The sequence below is a fragment of the Manis pentadactyla genome, chromosome 17, assembly GCF_030020395.1.
Source record: "Manis pentadactyla isolate mManPen7 chromosome 17, mManPen7.hap1, whole genome shotgun sequence".
Taxonomy (NCBI): Eukaryota; Metazoa; Chordata; class Mammalia; order Pholidota; family Manidae; genus Manis; species Manis pentadactyla.
Genome location: NC_080035.1, coordinates 9,858,130 through 9,883,480, shown reverse-complemented (window position 1 = coordinate 9,883,480; position 25,351 = coordinate 9,858,130). Strand labels below are relative to the sequence as shown.

At 38.3% G+C, this 25,351-nt stretch overlaps 1 protein-coding gene across 3 annotated transcripts in view; it reads left to right on the top strand.

The window, feature by feature from the left end:
- Window positions 1-25,351, top strand: part of LRCH1 (leucine rich repeats and calponin homology domain containing 1) — a 184,115-nt gene that overhangs the window by 69,167 nt on the left and 89,597 nt on the right. For all 3 annotated transcript variants that reach the window (XM_036889680.2, XM_036889677.2, XM_036889679.2), the window contains exon 2: window positions 19,166-19,310. In XM_036889680.2, coding sequence (XP_036745575.2) covers window positions 19,166-19,310 — 145 coding nt within the window. The remainder of the gene's footprint in view (window positions 1-19,165; window positions 19,311-25,351) is intronic.

Genomic DNA, 25,351 nt, shown 5'->3' with positions numbered 1-25,351 from the left:
AGACATTTCCCCCTCAACTACAGGCTCCAAAAGTGGGTTCCTGGGTGCACTTGACATTCTTTTGGAATGCTTGTTAAAAGTGAACAATTTTTTGCAGTGTTGAGCCTTTTTAGGTGACTTTCAACCATGTCTTAGGGATTTCCCCTAAGCAGCAGCCAGACATGCCCAGTCCTTTGCATGTTTTCCAGCAAGCCAGGAAGTACTATTGAATTATCATGGAACTTAATTTGATGATGATTAAAGGGGTCTACAAAATAGCACTTTGGGTAGTTTTTAGCCATAAAATAGCAATTTGTGGAAGGCCATTAGCATGTACCATGGACGCTGAAGCTAGATTACTTGGGTTTTAATCCAGCTTCTCAACTTTTTTTCCTAGTAATGTTATTGTTTCTTTTTACTGTTAAATTTTAATTACTTAGAATTTATTTTGTCATAAGGAGTCAAGTGTGGATATAGCTATTTATTCCTTTTTGATGATTTTTAAAATTATTTTTATTGTGGTAAAATAAACATGACATAGAATTTATCATCTTAACCGTTTTTAGGTGTACAGTTCAGTGGCATTATGTATATTCACAATGTTTACATGTTCTCACTGTGTGTTATAGGTCAAATTTTTTTTTTACTTCTCTGTGTCTCAGTTTCTTTGATGTGAGTGGGGATAACACTCCTATTAAATTTTTATGAGATTCTGAGTTAATCCATAGAAAACACTTGATGTGCTTATAACTCTGTAAATGCTCAATTATGATTAGTGGCCATGACAACTTGTGGTACCAGCAGGCCCACCTTTGCTAGTTGCAACCACTGATGGGGACCAGCACTGATGAGCCAGTGCCGTATGTATGAATGGTGCATATATGGGATTGCATAGGTAGTAGCAGTTATTGGCCACAGAATCAGCATGAAGACTGAGAGAATTCTCATTGTAAACATTGGGTAATTCTGCATTATTTTTGTGTCCACTTTAACATGGGATTAACATGTAGTTTGAACTTTAGGGGGAAGAAGGATTTTCTAAGATTTAGATTTCAAACTGTTTGCAAAGCAATTAATAGTGAAAAGACTAAACCTCAGGGAAATGCAAATCAATACGATGATGACATATCACCTCACCCCCATCAGAATGGCTTGTATCAGAAATGGCAAGAACTAACAAGGGTTGGTGAGGACGTGGAGAAAAGGAAACCCCTTGTACCCTGGTGGAGGGTATGTAAACTCGTGCAACTACTATTGTAAACTGTATGATAGTTCCAGAAAGAATTAACAATAAAAATACTATATAACCCAGTAATTCTACTTCTGGGAATTTACCCAAAGAAAACAAAAACAATAATTCAAAAAGATATATGCACTCCTATGTTTAGCCCAGCATCAATAGCCAAGATATGGAGTTAACCTAAGTGTCCATAAATATAGATAAATGGATAAAGAAGAGGTGGTACATATAGACAATGGAATATTACCTAGCCATAAAAAAATAAAGAAATCTTGCCATTTGCAACAACATGGATGGACCTGGAGGGAAGTCAAGTAATTCAGACAGAGAAAGACAAAATACCATATGATTTCACTTTTATGTGGAATCTAAAAAGAAATGAACAAACCAAACAGAAATATAGACTCATACACATGGAGAACAGACTGTAGTGTAGTTGCCACAGGGTGTGGGGAAGGGCAAATAGGGGAAGGGGATAAAGAAGTACAAACTTCCAGTTATAAAATAAGTAAGTCATGGGGATGAAAAGTACAGTGTTGGGAATATAGTCATTAATATTGTAATATCTTTGTAGTATGACAGATGGTAACTATACTTATTGTGGGGAGCATTTTGTAATGTATATAATTGTTGAATGTGTATAACAATATATGTAATTGTTATATACCCGAAACTAATATAATATGTCAACTCTACTTCAACAACAAAAATAAAAAAAACCTATTTTGTCTTTAAAGTTAAAGTACAGTGCAAAAGAGGACAGACTGCTGAATATATTCCATGAACACTAGATCTTCAGAGCCTTTGATAAAAGCTCTTGCTTTAAAAAAATGTAAGCAGCAGTTATTTATTCATGAACTCTGGATGAGCAAATCCTGTGACCAAAATGAGAGGAAAAAGCGAAGTCTCAAGAGTAACCATTTGCTTACATTTAAATATTTTAGAAACGACATATATCAGTGAAATACATTTTAAAAAATAATTTAGATACAGCACATTTTTATTATAGTTTCCAGTGAGTGATAATGTGAAACACTTTCTATTTTATTATCAGCAATCTGATTACTCTTCACTTAAGCAAGAAGCTTCCAACTAGATCTGTAAAAGAGATGCAGAAGTCATCTGAAATAAACAAAGAATTTCTAGCCTTAAAATTCATGCTTCTCCACTAGAATATAGTATATTCAGTTACCACCACAAAAATGTCTTTCTTATCAGTGCTACCCTGGCTAAATGTGAACTTTAAAAACTGGAAAAACAGGGACTTTTTAGACAGTTCCTTCTTTGTTTCATCTTTTTGAGCTAGAAAAAAAATTGCCCAAGGAAGTATTTCTGGAAGGAGTCAAACTTCTCAGTTGCCGTGGTAGTTTAGCCTACAATATTTTTGTTGCTTTAGGAATTAACAGTGACCATAGTATAACTGAAAGAATACTCATTTTTAAAGCATGGATCATGACTGGTACCTAAAACAGTTAGTGATAATGCAGCAATTAAATGCTGTCATCATCTTACACACACTTGCTCAGGGTGTTAGTGTGATAACATCATTGTGATTGCACTGGGTAATAAACACACAGGGCAGAATGCTGTAGTGGAAATAATTCGGGATTTTGGATCAGGAACTCTGAATTCCAGGACTCACCATGGCCCTTGGACCATAGAGTCCTTTAGGTTTCACGAAGTGTGATGGGAAGAGAAATGAATTGGATTTATGGTAACAGCTGCTGGAAAGTTCTTTTTTAGCTCATTTTCTATCCTCATTTTTCACAATTTTCCAGGATGACATCAAGTATGGCCACTCTTTATTTATATGCTGATAGCTTCCAAACCTACATTTTAGCCAAAACCTTTCTCAAGGGCTCCAGACCCACAATCCAGTGGCCAGCAGACGGCTCTGCTTGGTTGCTCCATGGAGACCTTGAATCCATGTGTCGGAAACTAAGCTAATTATTCTCTTCTCCTACCATTACCCACAAACCTATTTTTTTTACCTGAACTCCTTTTGAGCAAGTAACATGCTTCTGGCATTTATGCAAGCCAGAAGCCCAAAGAGGCCCTCAGCTCTTTCTCACTCTTTACATTTTACTAGACTCTGCCGATTCTACCTCATAAATGTCTCCCCTGTCCATTCCCTCCTGACGATGATGATGATGTCAGCCATTTTCTCATATTTGATACGGTCCTTCTCATTCCTCACCTGGATTTTCATGGCCACTCTAACAACTCATGCCACGGATCCCTCAGTTAGTCCTGTGTGCATCAGCCCTAAAGCCAGTATCAATTACCCAATGAACTCCCCCATCCCTCTGTTTTCCATCTGGCAATGCCTGTTAGTCTGGAGTTAATTGTCTACTCTGCCCCGTGATCTCCCAGACATTTGCCCAGAGACTCAGTTTACAGCTCAGTGCCTCTTCAGAGCCTTTCTCAACCATTCAGACAGAGTTGGTATTTAACCATGCTCATAAATGTAGGTCTGATTCATTGTATGTCTTCTTTTGTTTATTTCTCTGCCTCCCCTGTGGAACTCTGAGTTACGTGAGATTGTGAATTGAATCTTAAATTCATGTTACTATATACAGTATGTAGCATGGTTTGCATGGCTTGTAGACATCAAGTAAATGACTGAGAGAGCGAACATGTGGATGGTTTTCCCTGGGGTGGGAAGGCTTTGGAAAGGTGCCACATAGCCCATGGGATGTCCCTCCAGCATCTGTGACTTGCTGTGAGCAGGCTTACATGTGATGATTTTGCTTGGCTCTTCCCAGTTAGATATGTGCTGTGGGACCACAGCTATAGAATATAAACCAATATTATTTTTTATCTCCAGATTGAGCTTTTAATAGGCAGAGGTGCTGAGGTTGATCACAACCAAACTAACACAGTGAAGTGTACACATTTCTATCAGGCATCTGTACGCACTGTGGCCATCCCAGTGGTCTCACTTTCAGTTCATGACCACAGACTTCAAATGGGCCTTCAGTGTCACCTGGCACTCACTGTACATTTCACAAATGCAGTCACTTCCTATTTTCTTATTGATTTCTTCATACATTGTCTCTCCTTAAGCCTTTGACATCTCCCTCTCTCTCCCTCCTCCTCAGTTATTTGGGCTTGCAAGAATTCAGAGAGGAACTCCCCTGTGTACCCACCACCCATCTGCTCAGTTACCTGCATCTGAACCATATATGCTGCCTTATCTCCTTTACTGAAGAGGAATTGTCCGTGGGAGGTGACCTGAGCACAAGATCCCTCCTCCTACTTAAGAACATGACTCCATGAGTTGTTCCCTTTCTCTTCTATCGTGATTCCCCTTTTCCACCAAGCAACTTCCAGCAGCATGCAGACATGCTGACATTCTTCCCCCATACCTGTCTCTGCAGCTTTCCTTCCATCTCTTTGCTCCCCTTCCCCACCAGGTGCTTTGTTTCCTAAACTCATTGTAACCCATTTCTTTCCTTCCATACTCTCTCCCTCTCTCCCACACATGGTCCCTCTCTCTTTAAAAAAAATATTAATTGTAACATGCACATTACATAAAATTTACCATCTCAACCATTTTTAAGTGTAGAGTTCAGTGGTAAACACATTGATACTGTTGTGCAACCACTCTCCAGAACTTATTCATCTTGTAAAATGGAAACTCTGCACCCATTAAACAACTACTCCCCAACATCCTTACCCCCCACCATTGCAACTACCTCTCTACTTTCTGTCTGGATTTGACTAATCTAAGTACTCTTTCCGTTCTCTCTTGGACCCACTTCCAACAGGCTGTTGCTCCTGTATTCCCGCTGCACTTCTCCAGGCCCCCTGGGATCTCCAGCTGGCTTGATGCAATCATTTGTCAGCGCAAGGCTTACCTGGCCCAGCAGCCCTGGGCATAGTGTGTCCACTCCCTCTGCCCTGAGACACTTCCTTGACTTGGCTTCCAGGAGACCACGTTTGCTTGAGTTGTCCTTCCTCACAGACCCTCCTTCTTAGTCTTCTCTTCATTTCTGGGTCTCTAGACGTGGGGACGCCCCAGGGCTCAGTGCTCGGCCAGTTCTCCACCTTCACCGCATCCCCTGTGATCTTCTGTAGCCGCGCCATTGAGCGACCCTTATGCTCTGACACTCTCTCCCCTCGTATCTCCAGCTGAGACTCACTGCCCGAGCCCTTCACTCTCGCACCTCCTTGCCAGCGATCTTCCACTTCATGTCTGATGTTAACGCCTCCAAAACGCACCGTCAGTCTTCCCCACAGCAGCTGCCCGCAGGCTTCTGCATCTCAGGATGACGACTCCTGCTTTCGCTTCCTGAAACCCACATTTGGAGTCATATTTGACTAGCTCTTTCTTTCAGTCTCACATCCAACCGCACATTTGGTCACCTCCACTTTCAAAAGAGAAACCCTGACTCTGACCACTTCTCATCGCTTCCGCCCTGCGGCTCGGGTCCAGCCGCTGCCATCTGGGCCTTGCCTGGGTTACTGCACTTGCCTCCTCACTGCCCTCCTGCCCTCCTGCTTCTTCCTCACAAGCTGTTCGCAGCACAGCCTCTAACAAGATCCTTTTGTGAGGTGAGCCAGCCCTCCTCCAAACCCTCCAGCGGATGGTAAATGCCGAATCTTTACGGTGGCTGGAAACCCTACTTGCTTCACTACCTCACTGGTCTTAGTTTCCTGTTTTCTTGCCCATGTTCCTCCGCTGGAGCCACACATGGTTCCCTGTAATGTGCCATCCTGTGCCCATCTTAGAGCTCACCCAGGAGGAAAGACTCATTCCCCCAAGATAATCCCATGACTTTCTCTCTTCCTTCCTCAGCTCTTCACTGTAGTGTTACCCTATTTGTGAATTTTTCCTGGTCACCCTGTTTAAAATTGCACTCCCCTCCTCCACACTTTCTATTCCCTTCCTCTACTTTATTTTTCACTCTGGCATAAACCACCATCCAACATACTGTATATTCTACCTGTTAGTTTCATTTAGGTCACCCCACTAGAATGTGAGCTCCGGAGAGCAGGGATTTTGCCAGTGTTCACTTCTGTGTGTTCACTGCTCAGGAGTATTACGGGCAAACACTAGGTGCACAGTAACTATTTATTGAAAAACAAAAGAAAGGAATCTTTCCCAAACAGAGAAGCATAATTAATTGTCCATTTACCTCGGTTAAAACTAGGTTTTATTAAAAATTTCAAGTTCTTATTTTATCCAAAAGATAGTAAAACAATTTAAAATTCCCCCAAATAATGTCTCTTTTCGAAGAAAGACATACAAATGAAATCATAATTTACATTGCTCTAAACATTTTTATACATTAAAAGCTCATTAACAAAAATAGTATTTTCATTGTATGAAAAGATTACTGTGGATTTTCAAGTAGACTCACATAAAATTAATTTTCGTATGGAATATCACATTTAAATATTACAGTAGCTTTAGATTTCCTGAATCATATATACTTAAAAATATCACTGGTAATATCTTTGAGGTTTTTTGGTAAAGTTTGTGGTAATGATTCCTCCTTTGATCTCATCAGCAATATGTTGAAGTAAATAAAAGAAAAGATTCATTTCTTCATCTTAGAAGTCTTCTACAATGTGCAAATACATTTCCATGCCATTTAGAAAGTCTTGGAGGACCAGTAATTCTATCTTTGATAATTAAAGATCTTATGTGGTCTCATGCCTGAGATTATTTACAACATTATTTTTAAAAAATGATATTTCATTTTCCTCTGAAAAGCTGTTTTTAATAGGAGAGACCAAAGAAATAATATATGTGAAAGTTCTGTGTAAACTATAAAAGCAGTCCATGCCCTTTGATGTTGGCGGGGGGCAGTATTAGCTTTTCCTGATGTTTTTACTTACTATTCTTGAAGTACATAATAAAATAATCTCATTAGTTGATAGTTATGGTAAAGTGAAGTTAAGACTATTTCACAGTATATTTGATTTCAAAAGCTTCCAATAAGGTAAAAATCCTGGAGAAGTTTTATGGCTTGGTCATTTTTATTACAAAGAGCTTTCTTTCCAGGTAACATTTCTCTTACGGTTGAGAGTTTCAATATTTATGTCATCATCAACTCACAACAGTGTATTGTTTCATTCCTGATAGTAAGCCTGGAATGGTAATAAGACTCCAGCAAGACTGAGACCCTAGGGCTCATAGTTTGCTTCGATGTCTAACGATGTCTTGCTCCTCTCACGAGACCCGGGACTCCAGCATACTGATGACTGAAGGAGCTGGGGCATGCATGGGGGGCTGCGCTCTTCAGGGTCCTTGCGACTCACTTTCTTTACATTGCCAAAATGACTCATCTTGTAGCACTTGTTAGATCCCTTAATCACTAGTAACTAGTCTTCCTGTAGTTACAGTGTGACAGGCTATCTGTGAACTGGCTGGTAAGTGTCATCATCACCTGTCAACTTTAGTCAGGAAACAAGGTGTTTGTTACATGTTAAATGCGTAATCATGTGTGTTAATGAGGTGCCCTTTGTGCTCTATAGCCTCACAGGAAAAGTTCCAGAAACCCTATCCTCCCTTTTGTACCCCAGGGAACCCAAAGTCCCTTGCCCTGCCCCACGGCACTTGAGCAGCTGCTCTTAGTCTGCCTGGCTGGGGGGCTGGCCCCACACATTCCCCTGTTCCCTGTTAGGGCCTTGGGGTCTGTGTCCACAGCAGAGCTCAACATGGGCTCCTCTAGGCTCCCCTGTAACCTGGGGGACCCTGTTCCTGGGGTAATCTGCGGCTGTGCTTTTTCTCACACCTCTCTCTAAATTTGAAGTGTTGGGCTCTCTCTCTCTTCCCTTCTGTTCCTGAGATCGTTAGAGCAGAAGCCATGTCCTAATTATATTTCTGTTCTCAGCTGTCATTTGTTCAGTTCTAGGCACTGCTCTGCTTTGTTCGCACCATTTCACTTCTTTGTCCCAACGTTTGTGAGGTGCACAGGTGGCTGGTGCTGTGATGAGCAAGGGCATAGGTGGATGTCGATCAGTGGGCGGAGCCCTAGAAAACTGTCAGGTAAGGAGAGGGCTGATGTGCTGGTACTTGTCCATGGAGCTCATAATAGTGTTTATGGCATAGATGTGCTTTCTGCCCCCATGTGATTCCCCAAAGCTGTCCCCTTCACTCCGGCCTCCAGCTCTATAGGGTTAGTAAATCCCGTTATTCTGGGAAATTTTAAGTTCTAGGATAATACTTATATTTTGTAACCATTTTTAAAAACATTTACTTTTTTTCATTGTGTTAAAATAACATGCTCTCCATGTTTAATGTACAGTTCAGTGGCATTAAACTCATTCGTACTCTTGTGCTACCATCCCCACCACCCATCCACAGAACTCTTTTCATATTGCAAAACTGAAGCCCTGTGCTCATTAAACAATGACTCCATTCTGCCTTCCCCCGTCCCTGGCAACCATCATAATACTTTCTCTATGAGTTTGACTACTCTAGAAACTTAGTATGAGTGGAATCATACAGCATTTGGCTTCTTGTGTCTGGCTTATTTCACTTAGCATAGTGTTCTCAAGGCTCATCCATATTGTACCGTACAAAAGAATTCCCTTCCTTTTTAAGGCTGAGTAATACTCCATTGTGTGTATATGCCACATTTTGCTTATCCATTCATCCATCAATGGACATTTAGGTTGTTTCCACTTTTTGGCTATTGCAAATAATGCTACTTAGTGCATTCATGCTTTATAAGAAAATTAGTATTTCTCTTTCAAATGACTATTTCCCACTTTAAAGATATTTACTATTGGTGGGCTATTTTTATTATGTTTCAGAGCCAAAATTCTCAAGCAAATGGGAAATGATTCATTGTTTAGTGAAAGCTTAGCTAAACAGAATCTCCAGAGAATGGGTTATTACAGAGAATCTGCAACCACCTAAAATGTTTTTGCTTTCAGTAGTGAAAACATAAAAAAAATTAGTTACACACATCCCTGCTTCCTTGAACAGAACATTTTAAACACACTGTAATCTTCAAATAATGTTAACTGTTGCTAGATTTTCACGTTGTGACGTATTACTTCTGTGCTACAATTATACTGCATTATAACATTTAGATGGGCCCTGACATTTCATTTAAAGTTTTTAAATTTGGAATACTTAAATTTTAAAATGTATGTATATTTCACTATTTTTGCTATTTTTTTGAAAGTGTGCTTTCTTATGGCTACCTTCCTTTTCCTTATTTGTTGCTTCTACAATGCTATGGAGCTGGACTAGTTAGTAATAGCATTTGTTAGAATTGTGTTTAAGAGCAAAAAGCCTCTGAGTGAGCTTTTAAAGATCTGTAAGTAAAATTCTCTTAGATTTTTTCACCCCACATCATTTACAAATCTTAATTCCTAATTTTTTTGGCAGCACTTTGGATAGCAGAGGCACAATAAACAGATCGACTCTTGCTATCAACATTTCAGTCATGCATTTTGTTCAATAAAAGGCCACCTATATGTAATTACTTCCTTGGTACTGTGTGGGTTTAATAGGTATTTACCTGCTAATAAAATCACTGGGCTAAAAGTCTAATCTGTCGTTATATGCTTTTTGGCATTTACTAACAATTTCTATTTCTTATTTCCTCCTTCAGCCTTGGAAAGGGAAAGCTTCAAACCAACTTACAAATTTTTCACTCATAATACAAAATTATTTTTTTCTATTCATTCATTTACGATTTGGTGCTCTCATAAGGCATTTGTATGTATAGTGTGTTTCATGTACTTGTCAGTTGGATTTTCAGCTCCTTCCCAGCCCAGGCCTTATTTCTTGCTAGAAATACTCAAAACCCAGCATTAGCTAACATAATGACCGGGACTGTTTTTAGAGAGCTTCTCTCTGTGCCAGGTACTGCTCTAAGGATGCTCTGTGTATCATCTCATTTAATCCTTCCAATAATTTAGTGGGGCTGAGCTATGATTATCTTCATATTTCAGGTGAAGAAACTGAGGCACTAAGTGACTTTTTCTGAGTCCACCCAGCTAAGTGGTGAGACCAGGATTTGAACTCAAGCTGTCTGACTTAAGAACCTGTTTTACTACTACATTAAACAAATACTTATTAAGCCCTCACAATATACCAGAGAGCACTGCAGTGAAAAGTAACAACCATAAAAATGCATAAATTGTATGCTATGTCAGAAGGCTTTCTTAGTGCCAAGAAGAAAACAACATAGTAAGGGGGTTAAGACGGATATGTTGAAATTTTCAGTAGGTGGTCAGGAAGACTGCGTTGTACATACTGAAGAATTATTTAACAAATCTCTACTGTTTGACATGATTTCTTCTTGTTGTTGTTGACATCTTGAAATTGTAGCTTGAGATTTTGACTCACTCACTCAAAACTTTAAGGATCCACATGTTATTTCTGCCATTTAACCCTGGAACTGGAAGTACGAGATGGTTTTATCCTCAGAGATGAGTCACCCTGGAGAAGCACTCTAAATTCACTGCGTCTCCGAATGTGCAGGGTCGGGGGAGCGCCCCCGTGGGTGGTGAATCGTGGAGCTGGCTGGGGCGTCTGTGCAGAGGGGAGTTGACGTGAGGGGCAGTCAGATGCCAAGGACATTGTAAAGTTCTTGGGGAGGAAGTTCAAGAAGGTATAGAAAGATACAGCTGAGATTCTTCTCAAGAGACCCCTGCTTACCTGGGTGAAGCGGCTCCAGACCTGGCTTCACCCAAGGACTATCTCTAAACTGTGGTCCCAAGAGGGACCAAACAAGAGGGTGAAGATGGCTAGGTACAGTGTCCCGCCTCAGCATTAGGGAAACAGCAGGTTCCATGCTCTTGTCAGTGGGTCAGAGGTTTGGATTTACATATATAGGTACCCATTTTACCCAATTATTGAGACATCATGATTAATGCTAAAGTTTAGCATTAATCTAATGTTAAACTTTTGTACATATCATGTTTATTGTTCAGCTCAATAAATACATCATTTGGTCTTGCTGGAACTGGGCATGATTTTGACTTTCAAGATTAGGCCTTTTCTTCTGGCCAGAATGCAAGACATTGCAAATGAGGTTCCCAGCTGCGCTGGCCTGTCAGCGCTTCTGCTCCACGCCCCTGTGGCTGGTAACTCAGTTGCTGGACTGCGGGTCTCATCCAGTGTCTCCAGAGGCACCACTTTCCTTTTTTATACAAAAACAACATCATGCCTCCACTGCTGCTCACGGCTCATCAGATTCCATTTACTGTTTTTCTACCCTTCCCTGCTTGCTTTTATTCATTTGGCTACTTTATTTTAGGGGTTTGCAAAGCTTGTTTTGGCCGTGGTGAAACTTATTGTTTTATTTCTGGCTGCACGGCTTTCATGTGAACATTTCAATGAAGCAGCGGATGTGGGGAGGACTTGGTTCTGGGGTTCCGGTCTGCTGCCGGGGTGTGTTTGCCCAGAGCTCTGGTCTCCCCCACTCCCAGTGCAGGGCCAGGCCCCAGGCAGGTTCCAGCATGGAGGGCCAGCGTCCCACTTGGGTGGGAGAGAAGGTACCAAGGATACACACTCTTCTTTCTGGAGAAAACATTCAGGACCTGTTCAAAGGTCACCTAACTTTTAGCTATGGGATCATTTATGCCTCCTGATCAGGATCTGGAATGGGTCTGTTATTATTATTATTATTTTAAGAAGAGATACCCATGTAACAGCTGACCGTGCTTATGTTGCAGTCCTAGGAGGCACCTACTGTTTTAGTTTTTGCCTTTGCCACTTACGAGCTGTGCATCCTCAGGCAAGTTACCTAACTTCTCTGGATCTTAGTATCTACTTGTAACTGAGAGTTACCGCAGCACCTTCCTCACTAGGTTATGGTGAGAATTCAGTGAGGAAAACCCCTGATTTTCTGTGATCATCACCAATTTATAGTCTGTATTTATCTCTAGCTTTAAAAGTTTCCTTATCCTTTTATTACTCAGACTCTACTGGGTCTTTTCACAGCTTCTGACCCATGTGCCCAGCTGGTTATGGTTGTATTTCAAAATAAAGATTCTAATTTCGTTCCTAATGCTCGTCTGTTGTCTGTGACCTTCGCTCATCCTGTCCTCCCTGGTCGGAGAGCCTTCGCTGCTCCCGCCTTGGCCTGTCTGTAGGAGTGAGTGGGGCAGCCAGGCTCCTGCTCGGCCTCTGTCTGCCTTCTGCTGTGACTGCGCCCTTTCAAGGGCCAGGTTAGGGACCCTCACATCTGTGTGCACTGTGAACTGACTGTCCTTGTACATATTTAGTTAAAACTAAGCCCTAGGTTTCTTCCTCTTTCTCCTCCTTCTTTTTTTTTTAAAAAAGGACGCGAGCTTGTTTTCTTTCCTTTCAGCTGATAAGAAAAATTTTCAACAAATTTTTATGTCATTTTTTTCCACTATTGGTAATTGGATTATCTACTCTAGATTATCAGTCAAAACATCTTAGTCCGGACTGATTTCCACTGCCTTTTGGGTTGCTTCCCGATGGTAGGTTAGCAGATGCCCAAGGATACAAGATGGTTTCTGCATTAACCTAATTGAATACAAGGAGGCACGTGTGCCTGTTGATTGGACCCTCTTTCTTCCGATACTAAAGATAATTGAGAACTGATGACACTCAGAGACAGTTGGAAAAGTCAGTCATGTATTTGGAACCCTGTTCTAAACTCTTCAGCGAAACAGAGTGCATCTGTAGGGTTAGCGTAATTAACAATTTAAGACAGGATTTCTATTTACCAAGTGTCCTGGAGCCATTTCCAGCTTTTAGCTCATTAACTGACATTGTTTTCGTACTTCCTTTTCTGAAGTAATGTTTATAACTTTTCTACTCTCTGGGTCTATATACAAAACATGTTGACTTTATTTTGATTGCATTTTGGACAAATAAAAATTCCATGAAGAATTTAATTGCTGTATCTTCCAAGTAATCTAGCTGCAGGACATGTCATGCTAGCCATTATTCCTTGGAGAGTGGTCTTGTGTGGGGAGCTCAGTCAGGCCTCAGAGTTAGACATAGGTGGGAGTATAATTACGTACCTCTGTGGTTCGGGGCAAGTCACATAGCTTTCTGAAACTAGTTTCATCAGACAGGTAGTTGCACTGTTCCTTGTGGTGGTTTAAATGAGATAGCAGATGCAAAACTCCAGTGTCTAGCAAAGTGCTCAGTGTATGGTAAGGTTGTTTTTTGCCCTTCTGGATTTTAACTCTTTATTTGTACCTTTTTTTTAAGCACAATTACAACATCTTACTTCATGGTTCATTCTGGGCTTGCCTAATGCCACCTTTCCTTAAATATGGGCCTGTGTGTTTTTCATTTCTGCAGAAACCATGTGCTTTGTATATGTTGATGAACGCATCAATAATGCATCATATGGGTAATGAGTCTAAACAAATAAGGAAAATGTTTGCTTTTCTGTTTGTCATCTTTGTATTGTTTTGAGCAAGGCTGATCTAGACAACTGTTTTTATACAAGCATTGAAAGAGTCTAAGCCATGTGATTTTGTAATTCAGTTTTTCGTCTCTGATGTAGAAACTGGAACACAAACCCAGGGCAACAGGGGCGCATTGTGCAGGTGACTTCTCACTACCCTGGGGAAGTGGCCAGCAGTGTGGGTTTGGGCATGGCAGGGGCCACTGTTGACGTCTTGTGACTTTATGTGTTTATTTTGGAGAGGCTACTCCCTCTGAAAAAAGGATTCTTGAAAAAATGCATACGGAATAGCCCAGTTAAAACCAAGGATGAAGCAGAGATGTCAGATAAAACTGAAGCCGAGGGGAAATTTAGGCTTTATCCGTATGCTTCCTTTTCCGCTTGGCAGGCAGGACCAGTCCCATCTCTTGGAAAGCTCTGACAAGCCCTTTGCACAACTCCTGCTTTTGGGATGCAAAGCTAGACTGCCAGGGAGGAAATTATGGGGAAGGAAAAGTGCTAAAGTTTTCCCTCAAATCTGGAGCTTGTGGAGGAGAATTAAAGGAAGAGGGCAAATAAAATCTGTATTGCAAGTGGTAATGGAAGTATAGACCTATACATTAATTAACACATTATTCTAGCATTTTTGTAAGCAAACTGATAATGCGCTATTAGCAAGTTTAGCCCAGAATTGAATATTAGCTTAATTTATAAATTGTTTTATCATTTATTTCTCCTACTGTTACATTTTCTCCAAATTTGAAAACAGAACACTTTTAAATGTCAAATTATGTGATAGAATATATATAGATTCTTTAATGACAAATTTGTTAAGAGGATGCATCAGTATTTATTATCTGTGGGTTTGCATTTTGTAACTTCTTGTGATATTTAACTGCAGCTATCATTATGATGCAACAAAATCACTTGGATCCTGAATACTTTTGACAGAAAATACTTGAATTCTGAAACTCTTTACTCATTCACAGAAATCTTAGATCAGAAAAGAATGTTAGGATTAATCCAGTTACATATGCTCCAATTTGATCTATTCAGAAAGCAGAAACCTAGAAAATTGAGTGACTTTCTCAAATATCTCAGGTAGTTGTACATTTCAAACTGGTCTTCTGCTCCCAGGTTGGAGTGGTTTCTATTATTAATTAGATATCCCATCATCTTTTAAAAGGTTTGTAGTTATATGACAGAATTTCTACAAAGGAAAAATGCTACATTTAAAAAAAAAGCATTAGTGATGCTGAAACTAATAAAAACATAATTATTACTTAAAATAGTTATCAAAACATTCGACTTGATGGTGTAATTCTGGCAAATCTCAGGAAAAGTAAAGTTTTGAATGTAAACTAGAACCTTGGTGGAATTTTATCTGTGAATTGAACCTGAAGGAAACAGTACATAAAAGTTTTCTGCGTAAATTTTCAGCATTATAACACAAGCAGATTGCCATGTCTATTAAAGAGATTCAGGAAGAAAGGATGCAAGAGACTTCAGGAATTTTTTTCTGCTTGGGTTCTAAACATTCATGAAAGGAAACTTGCCTCAATAGTTCCCTGAATTTAGTACGTGGAACTTCCTAGTTTGCTCTGGCCTCTTTAACTCTCTTTTCAAATGAAGCAATTCTTTGTATACAGGAAGAGTAAGAATTCTGGTGGGAGGTTGTTGAAAATACATGCATACATACACATTATTATTTATAACATATATATATGTATATACATATGTGGAAGACTCCTCTTCCCACTCCTGTCCTCTTAGCAAGAAATCCTCTCTTCAGAAACAACGCTTTTCACCACTTCCTTGTGTAGCCTTCCAGGTATAATCTGTTTATATTTAAGCAATTGTGTAAATATTCATTTAAAAACACAAGTACTATACACACTGTTCTGAACCTGTCTTTTAAATAAACTTACAATGAATGTATCTTGGAGATTGTTCCATATCAACACATTTTAATGGTTGCATCATATTAGCACTCCATGAAGGAATATAATGTTTAATATTGCATTCCATCACATGAAATATTGGTGCGGTGCTATTTACTAATTATTTTAGTTTTATTTATGATATTTATTAATAACATTTTAATATATAACCAGACCTCCACTGATATTTTCAGTTGCTTACCATTTTTTGCTTTGTCAGCCATGCTTAAAACTATGTCATTTGGACATGTCTGAGTTTACCTGTAGTGAGAAAGATCACTAGGCTGAAGTGTATGTATGTTTGTAATTTTGATACGTTTTCCTAAAATGGTCTTTATTTACATCTCCATGCCCTCAGTACTACAATGTGTTTATCAAACTTTTTGATATTTACTAATAGGTGAAAAATATTATCCCATGTAGTTGTAATTTGCATTGCTCTAATTAGAGTGACATTGATCATTTTTTTATATGCTTAAGAGTCATTTGCATTTCCTTTTCGGTGAGCCATCTGTTCATCTCTTTTTTGTTTTCAGTCTTATTAATATTGACTGTAAGAAGCTCTTTGTATGTATAAAAAATTAGCCTGTTGGGTTTATGAATTGGACTTACAACCTGCCCCCCCCATTTTTCGATTGTCATATATGTTTTTTGGTGTAGCTTTTGTTTTAAATTGCCATTAGTTTTGTTTCTGTGTGTCAAATTTATCAATCTTGCTTTATGCATTCATAGGAAGGCCTTCTCCAGTCCAAGATTATAAGCACAAAGTTCCCACGTGTTGTCCTAGTGCTGTTGCAGTTAATCATTTGTTTAATCATTTGATTCATCTAGAGTTTGTTGAAATAAAAGGGGTAAAGTAGGGAGTCATCCTTTGTTTTTGTTTGCAGGTGGCTCTCCAGTTTTCTCAAACTGTTCACTAACCTTACAGCTTTTCCCCATTGATTTGAAATGCCAGCTTTACTGCATACTTGGTTTCCAGGGGTGAACATCCTTGACCCATTGCCCATCTTGGTCACCTGTTCCACTGACCTTCCCTGAATCCACCACACTTCTGTGTGATGTTCTGATGATGCCCAAGGGAACTGGCTCCCCTCACAGCTTGTCTTTTTTGAGAGATACCTTGCTATTATTGCATTGTTATTTTACTATGTGAACTTTAGAAATCAACTTGTATAATAACCCCAGCAAGTTAAAAAAATAGCCCTAGAAGTATTTATTTTTGATTGGGAGTGCATAGCTTAGAGAGAATTGACACATTTTTTATGTTGTCTCCTTACTTAAAATCATGGAATATTTTTTCGACTGTTTAAACTTTTTTTTGCTTAGGAGCATTTTAAAGTGTTTTTCATATAAACTTTGCATCTTAAAATTTTCTAGATGTTTTACTTTTGTTATTATAATGCATCTTCTGTTGTTTTATTTTGCTTATGTGTTTGTTTGTGTTTGTGAAGACTATTGTCTCAGTATTTAAATTTTCTATCCAGTACTTTTTTATATTTGTAATAGTTTTTCTGTTGATATTTTTGAGGTTTCCAGGAAAATAATCATTTTATGTGAATAATAATAATTTTTTTTCTTTTCTAATTCTTGTTTCCTTTCCTTATCTCATGCCATCAGCTAGTGGCTCTTGGACAATAATAGTAATGGTGGTGATGGATTATCTTGACTTTAATGGTAATATTTCTAGTCATTTATTATTTAACAATAAAAGGATTTTCTCTCATGTGTGTATGCATGTGTGTGTGCACTTATGTAAGGGAATAGCCAGCTATTCTTTTATTAAGCAATTGCCTTAAGAATGAAAAAAAGTGTTCTGAAACTAATTTGTGGTGATGTACCACTTGGTAAAGTTACTAGAGATCACTGAATTGTACACTTCAAATAGGTCAGTTTTCTGATGTTGTAAAAGATATACCTCAATAAAGTTGTTTTAAAAAAAGAATAAAGTATTTTATCAAATACCTTTTAAATATCTATAGAGTTGATCAGATGCTATTCCATTTTTACTCTCTATAGTGAATTGTTCAAATAATACAAAATATTTATATTCCTAGAATAAAGCCCACTTAGTCATAGTATGTTAAGCTTTTTATGTACTGCTCAATTCTGTTTTCTAGCTTTTAAACTTAGGATGTACATCAGTATTTAGAAGGGAGATTCAGATGTAGTTTTCCAGTGTATATCCTTTGTTGGGCAATGGTATCTATATCATTCTTTGCTGTTTAAATAAGGATTTGGAAACTTTCCTTCTTTTATATGGTTAGGAATAGTTTAAGTATTATCAGAATTTTCCCTTTAAAGTGTCTTAGAATTCCCCTCTGAAACTAGCCATCTAGACCTGTTTTTATTTATGTATTTATTTACTGGAAGGGCAGTCAGGAAGGTAGCTCTTTGACTTCTATTTCATTATAGTATTGACCCATTTTTTTATGAAGTGTGGTTCTGGAAGTGTTTATGTTACGTTATTTACTGCACATCTTCAGTTCATACTGATTGAGTCCCTCCTAATAAAGGGGAAGTGATCTGCTACTACTGAGTTACTATTTTTGAGAGCAGTTGGTCTTATAATCAGTGTTTTATGGTATTCGACAATTATGTCTGTCTTTCCTAGATTTAGACATTAAGGATTGTTCTGTATTTTGTTGTTGAGATGGTGGTACTGTAAACCATGCTATCTGTTTACATTGCTCTGTAGACCATTATTATGGTCACGGGTCAACTTTGCCAAGAGAGCCCCATTTATTGCTGGTTGTGGCAGATACAGTGTCAGTCCAAAACAGACACAATTGACTTACTTCCATTTTGTACATTGTAGCTGTCAATTATTCTAGTGAATAAAATATTTGTTTACTATTGTAACTCCTGGGGGGAAAATACCAGGGTAAAATATTTTTGAAAGGGAAATCAGTCAAAGGGAGAAATAAAGTGGAAGAAACCCCTTTATTTCTTACAAGAAGTCCACTTCTGCTCCCCCCGTCTCTCGCGACCAGGCTGCCGAAGAAGAGGCCCCCACCCAACCACCCAACCACCCAACCTCTGTGGTCCTGATAAGCCCTGGCTCGCCAATGTAATTACATATTGATGTGGAAATGAATACTTCTCTTCACCCCTTGGAAACACCTATTGTATGGAGATGCACTAAAGCCAGGCGAGAGATTCTGGAAATATTGCAATTTTACCCACAATTATCTACTATGTGTTTCTTTGTGAAAAATATGAGACATGTTCCAAGAGACAATATATGTTCTGCAAAATTGAATTAAATACTTGAAATATTACTGTAAAGATATGTACTCAAATATAGAATACAATTTACATACGTGTCTGAGGGTGAATGACTTTGAAATAATTTTTAGATAGAGTGAAAAGTAAATAATGATTCTGTTACCCTTATACCTGGCCTGAATTTACAAATTAACATAGAGAGCCAAAACTGTTGAAGCAGTATTTTTGCTTTTCCTTGTGAATTGGACTAATATGCTAGGAAATGGATATCACAATACTTTAGTTACAGCAGTACTAAAAATGATGGTGTTGATCTAAATTTAGATTATAATAGTTATTTTAAAACATGTTCAGAAAATGTGCTGATAGTTGACAATACTGTATCGGATTATACTGAAGATATATTGACAAAATATTCCTTCCTTTTCTCATAGATTTATCTAAAAACAGACTGGTTGAAGTCCCAATGGAATTGTGCCATTTTGTATCACTGGAAATTCTTAATTTGTATCATAATTGTATCAAAGTCATTCCTGAGGCCATCATTAATTTGCAGATGCTGACTTACTTAAACTTGAGGTAAGTAGACTATAATCAGACTCAATGAAAAAAAATAATTATGCTTTCATTTCTGTCAGTTTTTTCCCCCTCTTTGCAATTCCTGATCACCCTTTGAAGTAAATCACACAAAGGTTCTTTAAGAAATATCTTTCCTAATACATTTGTAGTGCTGTTAATACTGTTTTTCATGTGAGACTTCTCTGAATGTCAAGATGTAAAGGTGTTTAGTTTAAAAATAAATTATGTGGCATCATTCACACTTTTTGTCTCTTTGGTCCTTGGGAAGTTGGAAGCATGTTGTCTTCAGGCATTCGGTAGGCTTCAGAGGAGGAGGGCAAAAAGAAGTGAAAAAGAACTTGGGGTTGGGACAAATTGGAGCCCTGCCGATCTTTGGGCATTGCTGGTGCCATTGAATTTGCTGCCTGGCACTGACTGAGCCTGTTCTCTTGAGGCCATTTGAGAAAATTGAGGGGCACTGAGCAATTGCAGCAAGATAGGAAGTTTGCTGTCTTTGTAGCCCATTAAATTAGGTCAGTGTTGGCTGAGGATTGATCAGTGGTCTGTATTGACTCTCTGATTATGCACAGCACAGCGTAACACATTAATGCCTGTGAGTAGCTCTGAAGTTAAGAAATCAGCTATTTATGCTATTTTGAGGCTATGTCTTAGACTTTGCTATGTAATCATCAACTGTTTTGGCCATTTGGCTCCTCATCTCCTAAAACTTTGACTCACATCTGGGATGTCAGGAGAGAGACTGGAGCTGTTGTGTCAAATTTAATTTGTACTATTAAAAGAAAGGCTTCAAAGTTTAAGCCTGGTCATAACCTTCACTCATGCCAATCACAGGACCTTGGTGTGCAAAGAGTAGCAAGGCTTGTGCTATGTAACCAATACACCAAACTTTGAAGTGCAAAATTCCCAATAAACCAGGTACAACATTAACTTGGGATAGATAATGGCATCAGTTAAAGTGCTTTTTAGTTGGTCTCTGAGAGTTAGGGGTCTTCTCCTGCTTTCTCTGCAGTTAAAAATGGGTTTCCCTTGCATTTCATTAGGAGTTCATATCTTCCTTGGGAGTGAAAAAAAAATTCTAGTCATATTTTAAGTAGTTTGTAAGTACTTCTTTTTGGTAAATAAGGTGGAGGTTACTATTGGCATAATCTAAAGGCTCATGTATCTAACCTTTACTGCTCCAGGTTTCTAGTTCATGTGACCATTTTGAGTTTTCTTGTGTAACGATAGTCCAAGCTGTTTCTGTTATAGCAGAATGTTAATTACCTTGGAATTGCCTGACGGAGCCAGCATAGTGGTGTCTACAGAATTTAGTTCACTATCTCCCTACGACAGCTGTCCTTTAATCCCAGCTGCATAGGGGAAATATCCCAAGAGCATATGCAGTTGGTCTCTTTACTTACCTACTCCTGTCCTGCTGTGACATTTTCAGTTCTAGTAGTCCTTCATGCTACAGTAGATTGAATTTTGCATTGTTATATTAAGTCCACACACTCTGAGGAACTTTTGGATATAGCTGACATGTCTCCTCTGGGATTATATAAACTCTACAAACACTACAATTCCACAAACACTAGATAATCTAATCTTAAAATTTGTGTTATGCTTTAAAAGCATTAATAAAATTGGTTTGGTATGATGCATCTTCATGTTGAGCCTAGTTGAGAGTAGACTAATATTGCTAACTTCAGGTGGTAGGAAAAAATATATTGGAATATGATGTTATTTAGGGCAAGAACAGGGAGAAGTCATTGAGACAGGTGTTGGCTGAAGAGAACCGTGTGGATATATTACAGACAGAGTTTTGTGATGGATTGCTAGGTAACAGAATGGAGAAAGAAATAAAGGGAGTGTTTAACAACTAACTCTCTAAACTTTATTTTTTGTGTGTAATTGCTTAATTTCCTGTTTGCCTCTATCTTTTCTCCCATTTCTATAGGTTATTTTTATTTTGTTTGCTTTTTTTTTTTTTTGCTTACATCTCTTTCTTTAATATTTCCATGTCTTAAGATACTCGGTAGTGTTGAATCCTGATACTTTAAGGGAATTGATCATACATGGTGAAAATTAAGGAAAAGCATGTCTTACTTTTCAGAGATGTTGTGTCAGGGTATATGAAAAATATATGTACATCCTCTAAACACTTTCAGAGCCAGGTACTATGCATACTATATATATATATATGTATATATATATATAATTTTTGATACCTTCTTTTGAATTTACTTTATGAATATAAATATGTAACTTAAAATAATAACATAGGGCAAGCTTTGAAGTGACAAAAAAGATGGTCATGTTGTTTATTCAGTTATAAGCCCTTAACATCCTGTTTGATTTATTGGGTTTAGTTGACACATGTCTTAAGAAGAGGACCCTTGGGATTATTTCCCTGTTTGGGAGTGATTTGAGACTGAAATGTTGTATCTGCCTAAAAGATTTATCGGTAGCTTGTGAAATAGTAAATGACTGTCACATCTGTTTATTTACAAATATGTTATAAGATCTAGAAAATAACAGTAGAATCTAATTAAGTTGTCTGTCTTCCAAGGAGGTTCTGAGTAATATCCACATGATAGTGTTGTCTGGGTGAGTTCTTCCTGTCCTTGAACTACCACCCCATTCCCAGCCACCCTGAAGCTGGCAGCCAGGAAGAAATGGAGAATCTTGTGCAAGGTGTGATCCTGATATATGCCCCCTCCACAGCAGCCAGGGCTGGGCTTTGTGGCCTTTCCATGTCTTTTCTCCCCCTTTATGAAAATTAAGTCAATAAAGTAAAATACATTCCTTCGTAGGTATGAAGAGGCAGGGTGAACTCCTGTTGGCTTTTGTCTTTTGGAGAAGAGGCTGCCAGTCCATTTACTTGAAAAAGAAGTGAGGGGCTCAGGATGCTGCAAACATCCTGCCTTTTGAAAGAACTACGGAGTTACCTTTGGTCCCATTTTTTTCCCTCTGTGATAGTTGTAATATTATGCTAAAGAAAGAAGCTTATATTCTACACAGAAGTGTGTAATCAAATCACAACATTATCACCAGTTTAGGTGTATTAGGGAAGCCTTTATAAATTTCAGAACATTAAACAAATACTGTAAGTTACTTTTGAGCACAAATAAGGTCGGCTATGTCAAATATAGCATTTTCTGAAACAGCATTAGCAAACGGGCAAGTGTCAAGTTCATCAGGTTTTATAAATAAGTACTCAAAAACTCTTTTCTGTAGTAATAGGGTTTTGCCTCTTATTTCTATTAACTGAGAATAAAAAGTTGTTAGATAAAACAGTGCAGGGAAGCTGCTTTTCAAATTTTCACAGATTTCATGTTTCTATACTTAAACATGGTCTTGTTGTATTTTTAAGTTTTTCTTTTTTTTTAAGTAAGTCACATGTGGAAATTACTAATTTTGTACATTTCAGAGTAGGAGAGATGCCTTATGCAGCTATTTTGAATTTATGGGAGACATTCAAAATTGATTACACCCCCTGGGGATATACTGAGTCTCCTAGCAGAGTAAACAGCCATAAATATTTGATGGTGAAATGGTGACAGTGAAGATGGTGGTGGTGGTGGTGGTGGTGGTATGTTATCGCCTGCCCAGCTCTTAGCTGGCAGGAGCTCTCAGCAATGTTACCGTTAAATGTCAAATGGCTACTTAGTGCCAGCAACCCAATTTGTCTTAGACTAGAGATGGATTTCATTAGCACATGCAAAACAAAACAAAACAAAACAGAACTTCACTGTGAAATGCAGTTAAGAACACTTAAGTGTTTTCTCCATTTTCTCACATGGTAGAAATGTCTTGTTTGTGGAAAATGTTAATTTATTGCTGTTTATGTAGCCTGTGTGAGAAGGATCTCAGCTTTTAATCTTTGCTTCGTGGTGTTCACAACAAAAGGTTATGTTAGTTGAGTATAGGTGCCACTGTGTCTCTTCCTGTTATAAAATGTCTTAATCCAAGAAACGTGGCCAAGAACAATCAAAATGATTATGCAAGCCGTGTTTCCATTTAGGAACAAACACTTTGAACCTGAGTTACACAGGAAAGTCTCACAAAATTTAAAATCTATTTTAAGTTGTTGGAGAGGTTCTTGTTAATGAGACTCATGAAGAAAATGACTTTAGGAAAATAGAATAATCCAGAGGAGCAAAACTGTGAGTCACTGTAAGAGTGCTGTGAATCTAAGAATAGGGACCTTAGCCTAAAGGCTTCATCTCAGAGGTTCAGGAATAGAAGCTGCCAAGAAATGCAAGTTCTTTACAGCATTTGATCATATTGATTCTAGAACTCTTGGTGTGTGGTTTCACTTCCTGAGGGCAAAACACGTGGAACCAAGACCTGGTTTATTCATCAGAAGACTGTCTGTCTAGCAAGCCACTGGGAGTAGTTTCTGAAGCATTGCCTGGAGAGAAGAGGGCAGTCTCTTGAACGAAGTGTTATCACTCCATAAAAGGGATCTCTTTTGGCTGCTTTTCTTGAAGCTTGGCATTCTTTTTGGCTGCTAAACAATGTGCAGAATGAGCCAAGTCCCCAATGGCCATATAACCTGTTTCCCCACATTCCTTTGGGGGGGGTCATTCTGAGAAATAATGTTTAATCTTTATTTGAATATAACTCTTTATTTGAGGGAGAAGCATCCTGCATGCTACGGTTGCCTTAGAAAGCACAGATTCTGTATCTTTTGTTGTGAACTAAAATGTTTCTAAGAATTTGAATTTATCCCTGACATTTCTGAAGAAAGTCTTGATTGTAAGATCACATTTTTTTCTTTTTAGAAAACTGAGGAAATTGATGATGTCTCCCTAAACTGGAAAAAGGGAGGGGTTTTGTTCAATCAAGTCACACTCGTATCCCACATCCTTTTATGAAGATCTTATCTCATTCAAAGAGAAGAGAACATTTTAATGTATATGTTTTGGAATTGGCCTTTTAGTAGCTAGGTTGTACTTTGTGAAATGACAAATTGGCAGGGAGACACCAAAACACAGTGAGCCATGTTGGAATTTGGAAGTACAATTAAAATTTGAAAATACTTTTTGGGGAATGCTAAAACTGAGTCATCCATTGCATGGGTAGCGGAATATGGTTTGAGCCTTGCCTTTTCTAGTGTGCTCGCTGTGCATTTGCTTTCAAGGTGGAACCTGTAGTCAGGGATCCCTGAAAATTTTCATGTTTTATAAATCACTGTGCCTGTAAAGTTGTGTACATTGGCATTGATAGCTGATGGGCTTTATTATGTGTGAATGAGTTAATAATTGGGTATTTCTTATCAGATTCCATTCCTTTTAGTACAGCTCACACTTGGTAAGTCTTCCAAAGAGGGTTTTCCATCACTTGTGTCACCTGTGTATCCAGTGTACACATCCATTATGTGTATCACCTAAAACATAGATGTTGTTTTAGGTCAGTGTTTGTATTGAAAATCAGAACAGAGACACAAAAGGGACGTTATGGCTGTGATAGCTACAGCACTGTCACAATGTGTTGGTTTTGTTTTCCATTCTGCTTCTGATCTTAATAGAGTTTGCAGGATCTCTCTGCTATGGACTTCTCTCAGGAAATAGGGTAAATACCTACTCCTAGTTCACTGTATAGATGTTTGTTTCTAATAATTCTCAAAGTTTTTTCTGCCAACCCAAATGAACAAGTTACAAATTACATTTATTTTTCTAACTAGACAGATAAAGACCTTTTGAAACATTGCCACTTCATCCATAATCAATTAGGTAGCTTTCCTCTAAGAACACTGCAATTTATAAAGGCTTATCACAAGTGTTGTTGATGAAAAGAGGAAAAGAAAAAAAGAACATACATGAAGGGAGGTGTGGGTCTTTGGAGTGATCCACATCATTGTCTTCATTACCATCATCAGCCTCACCTCTCAGTAGCTCAGTAGGACTTGGCCATCACACCAGCATATTTGGGTCCTTCAACAATCCTTTACTTTAGATATGAAATAGGAACATGATTCATCCCTTGACCACGCTTTTTCACAAATAATAGAAATTAGTGGAATTGATTTCTATGGCATTTTATAGTATGCTTAGCAC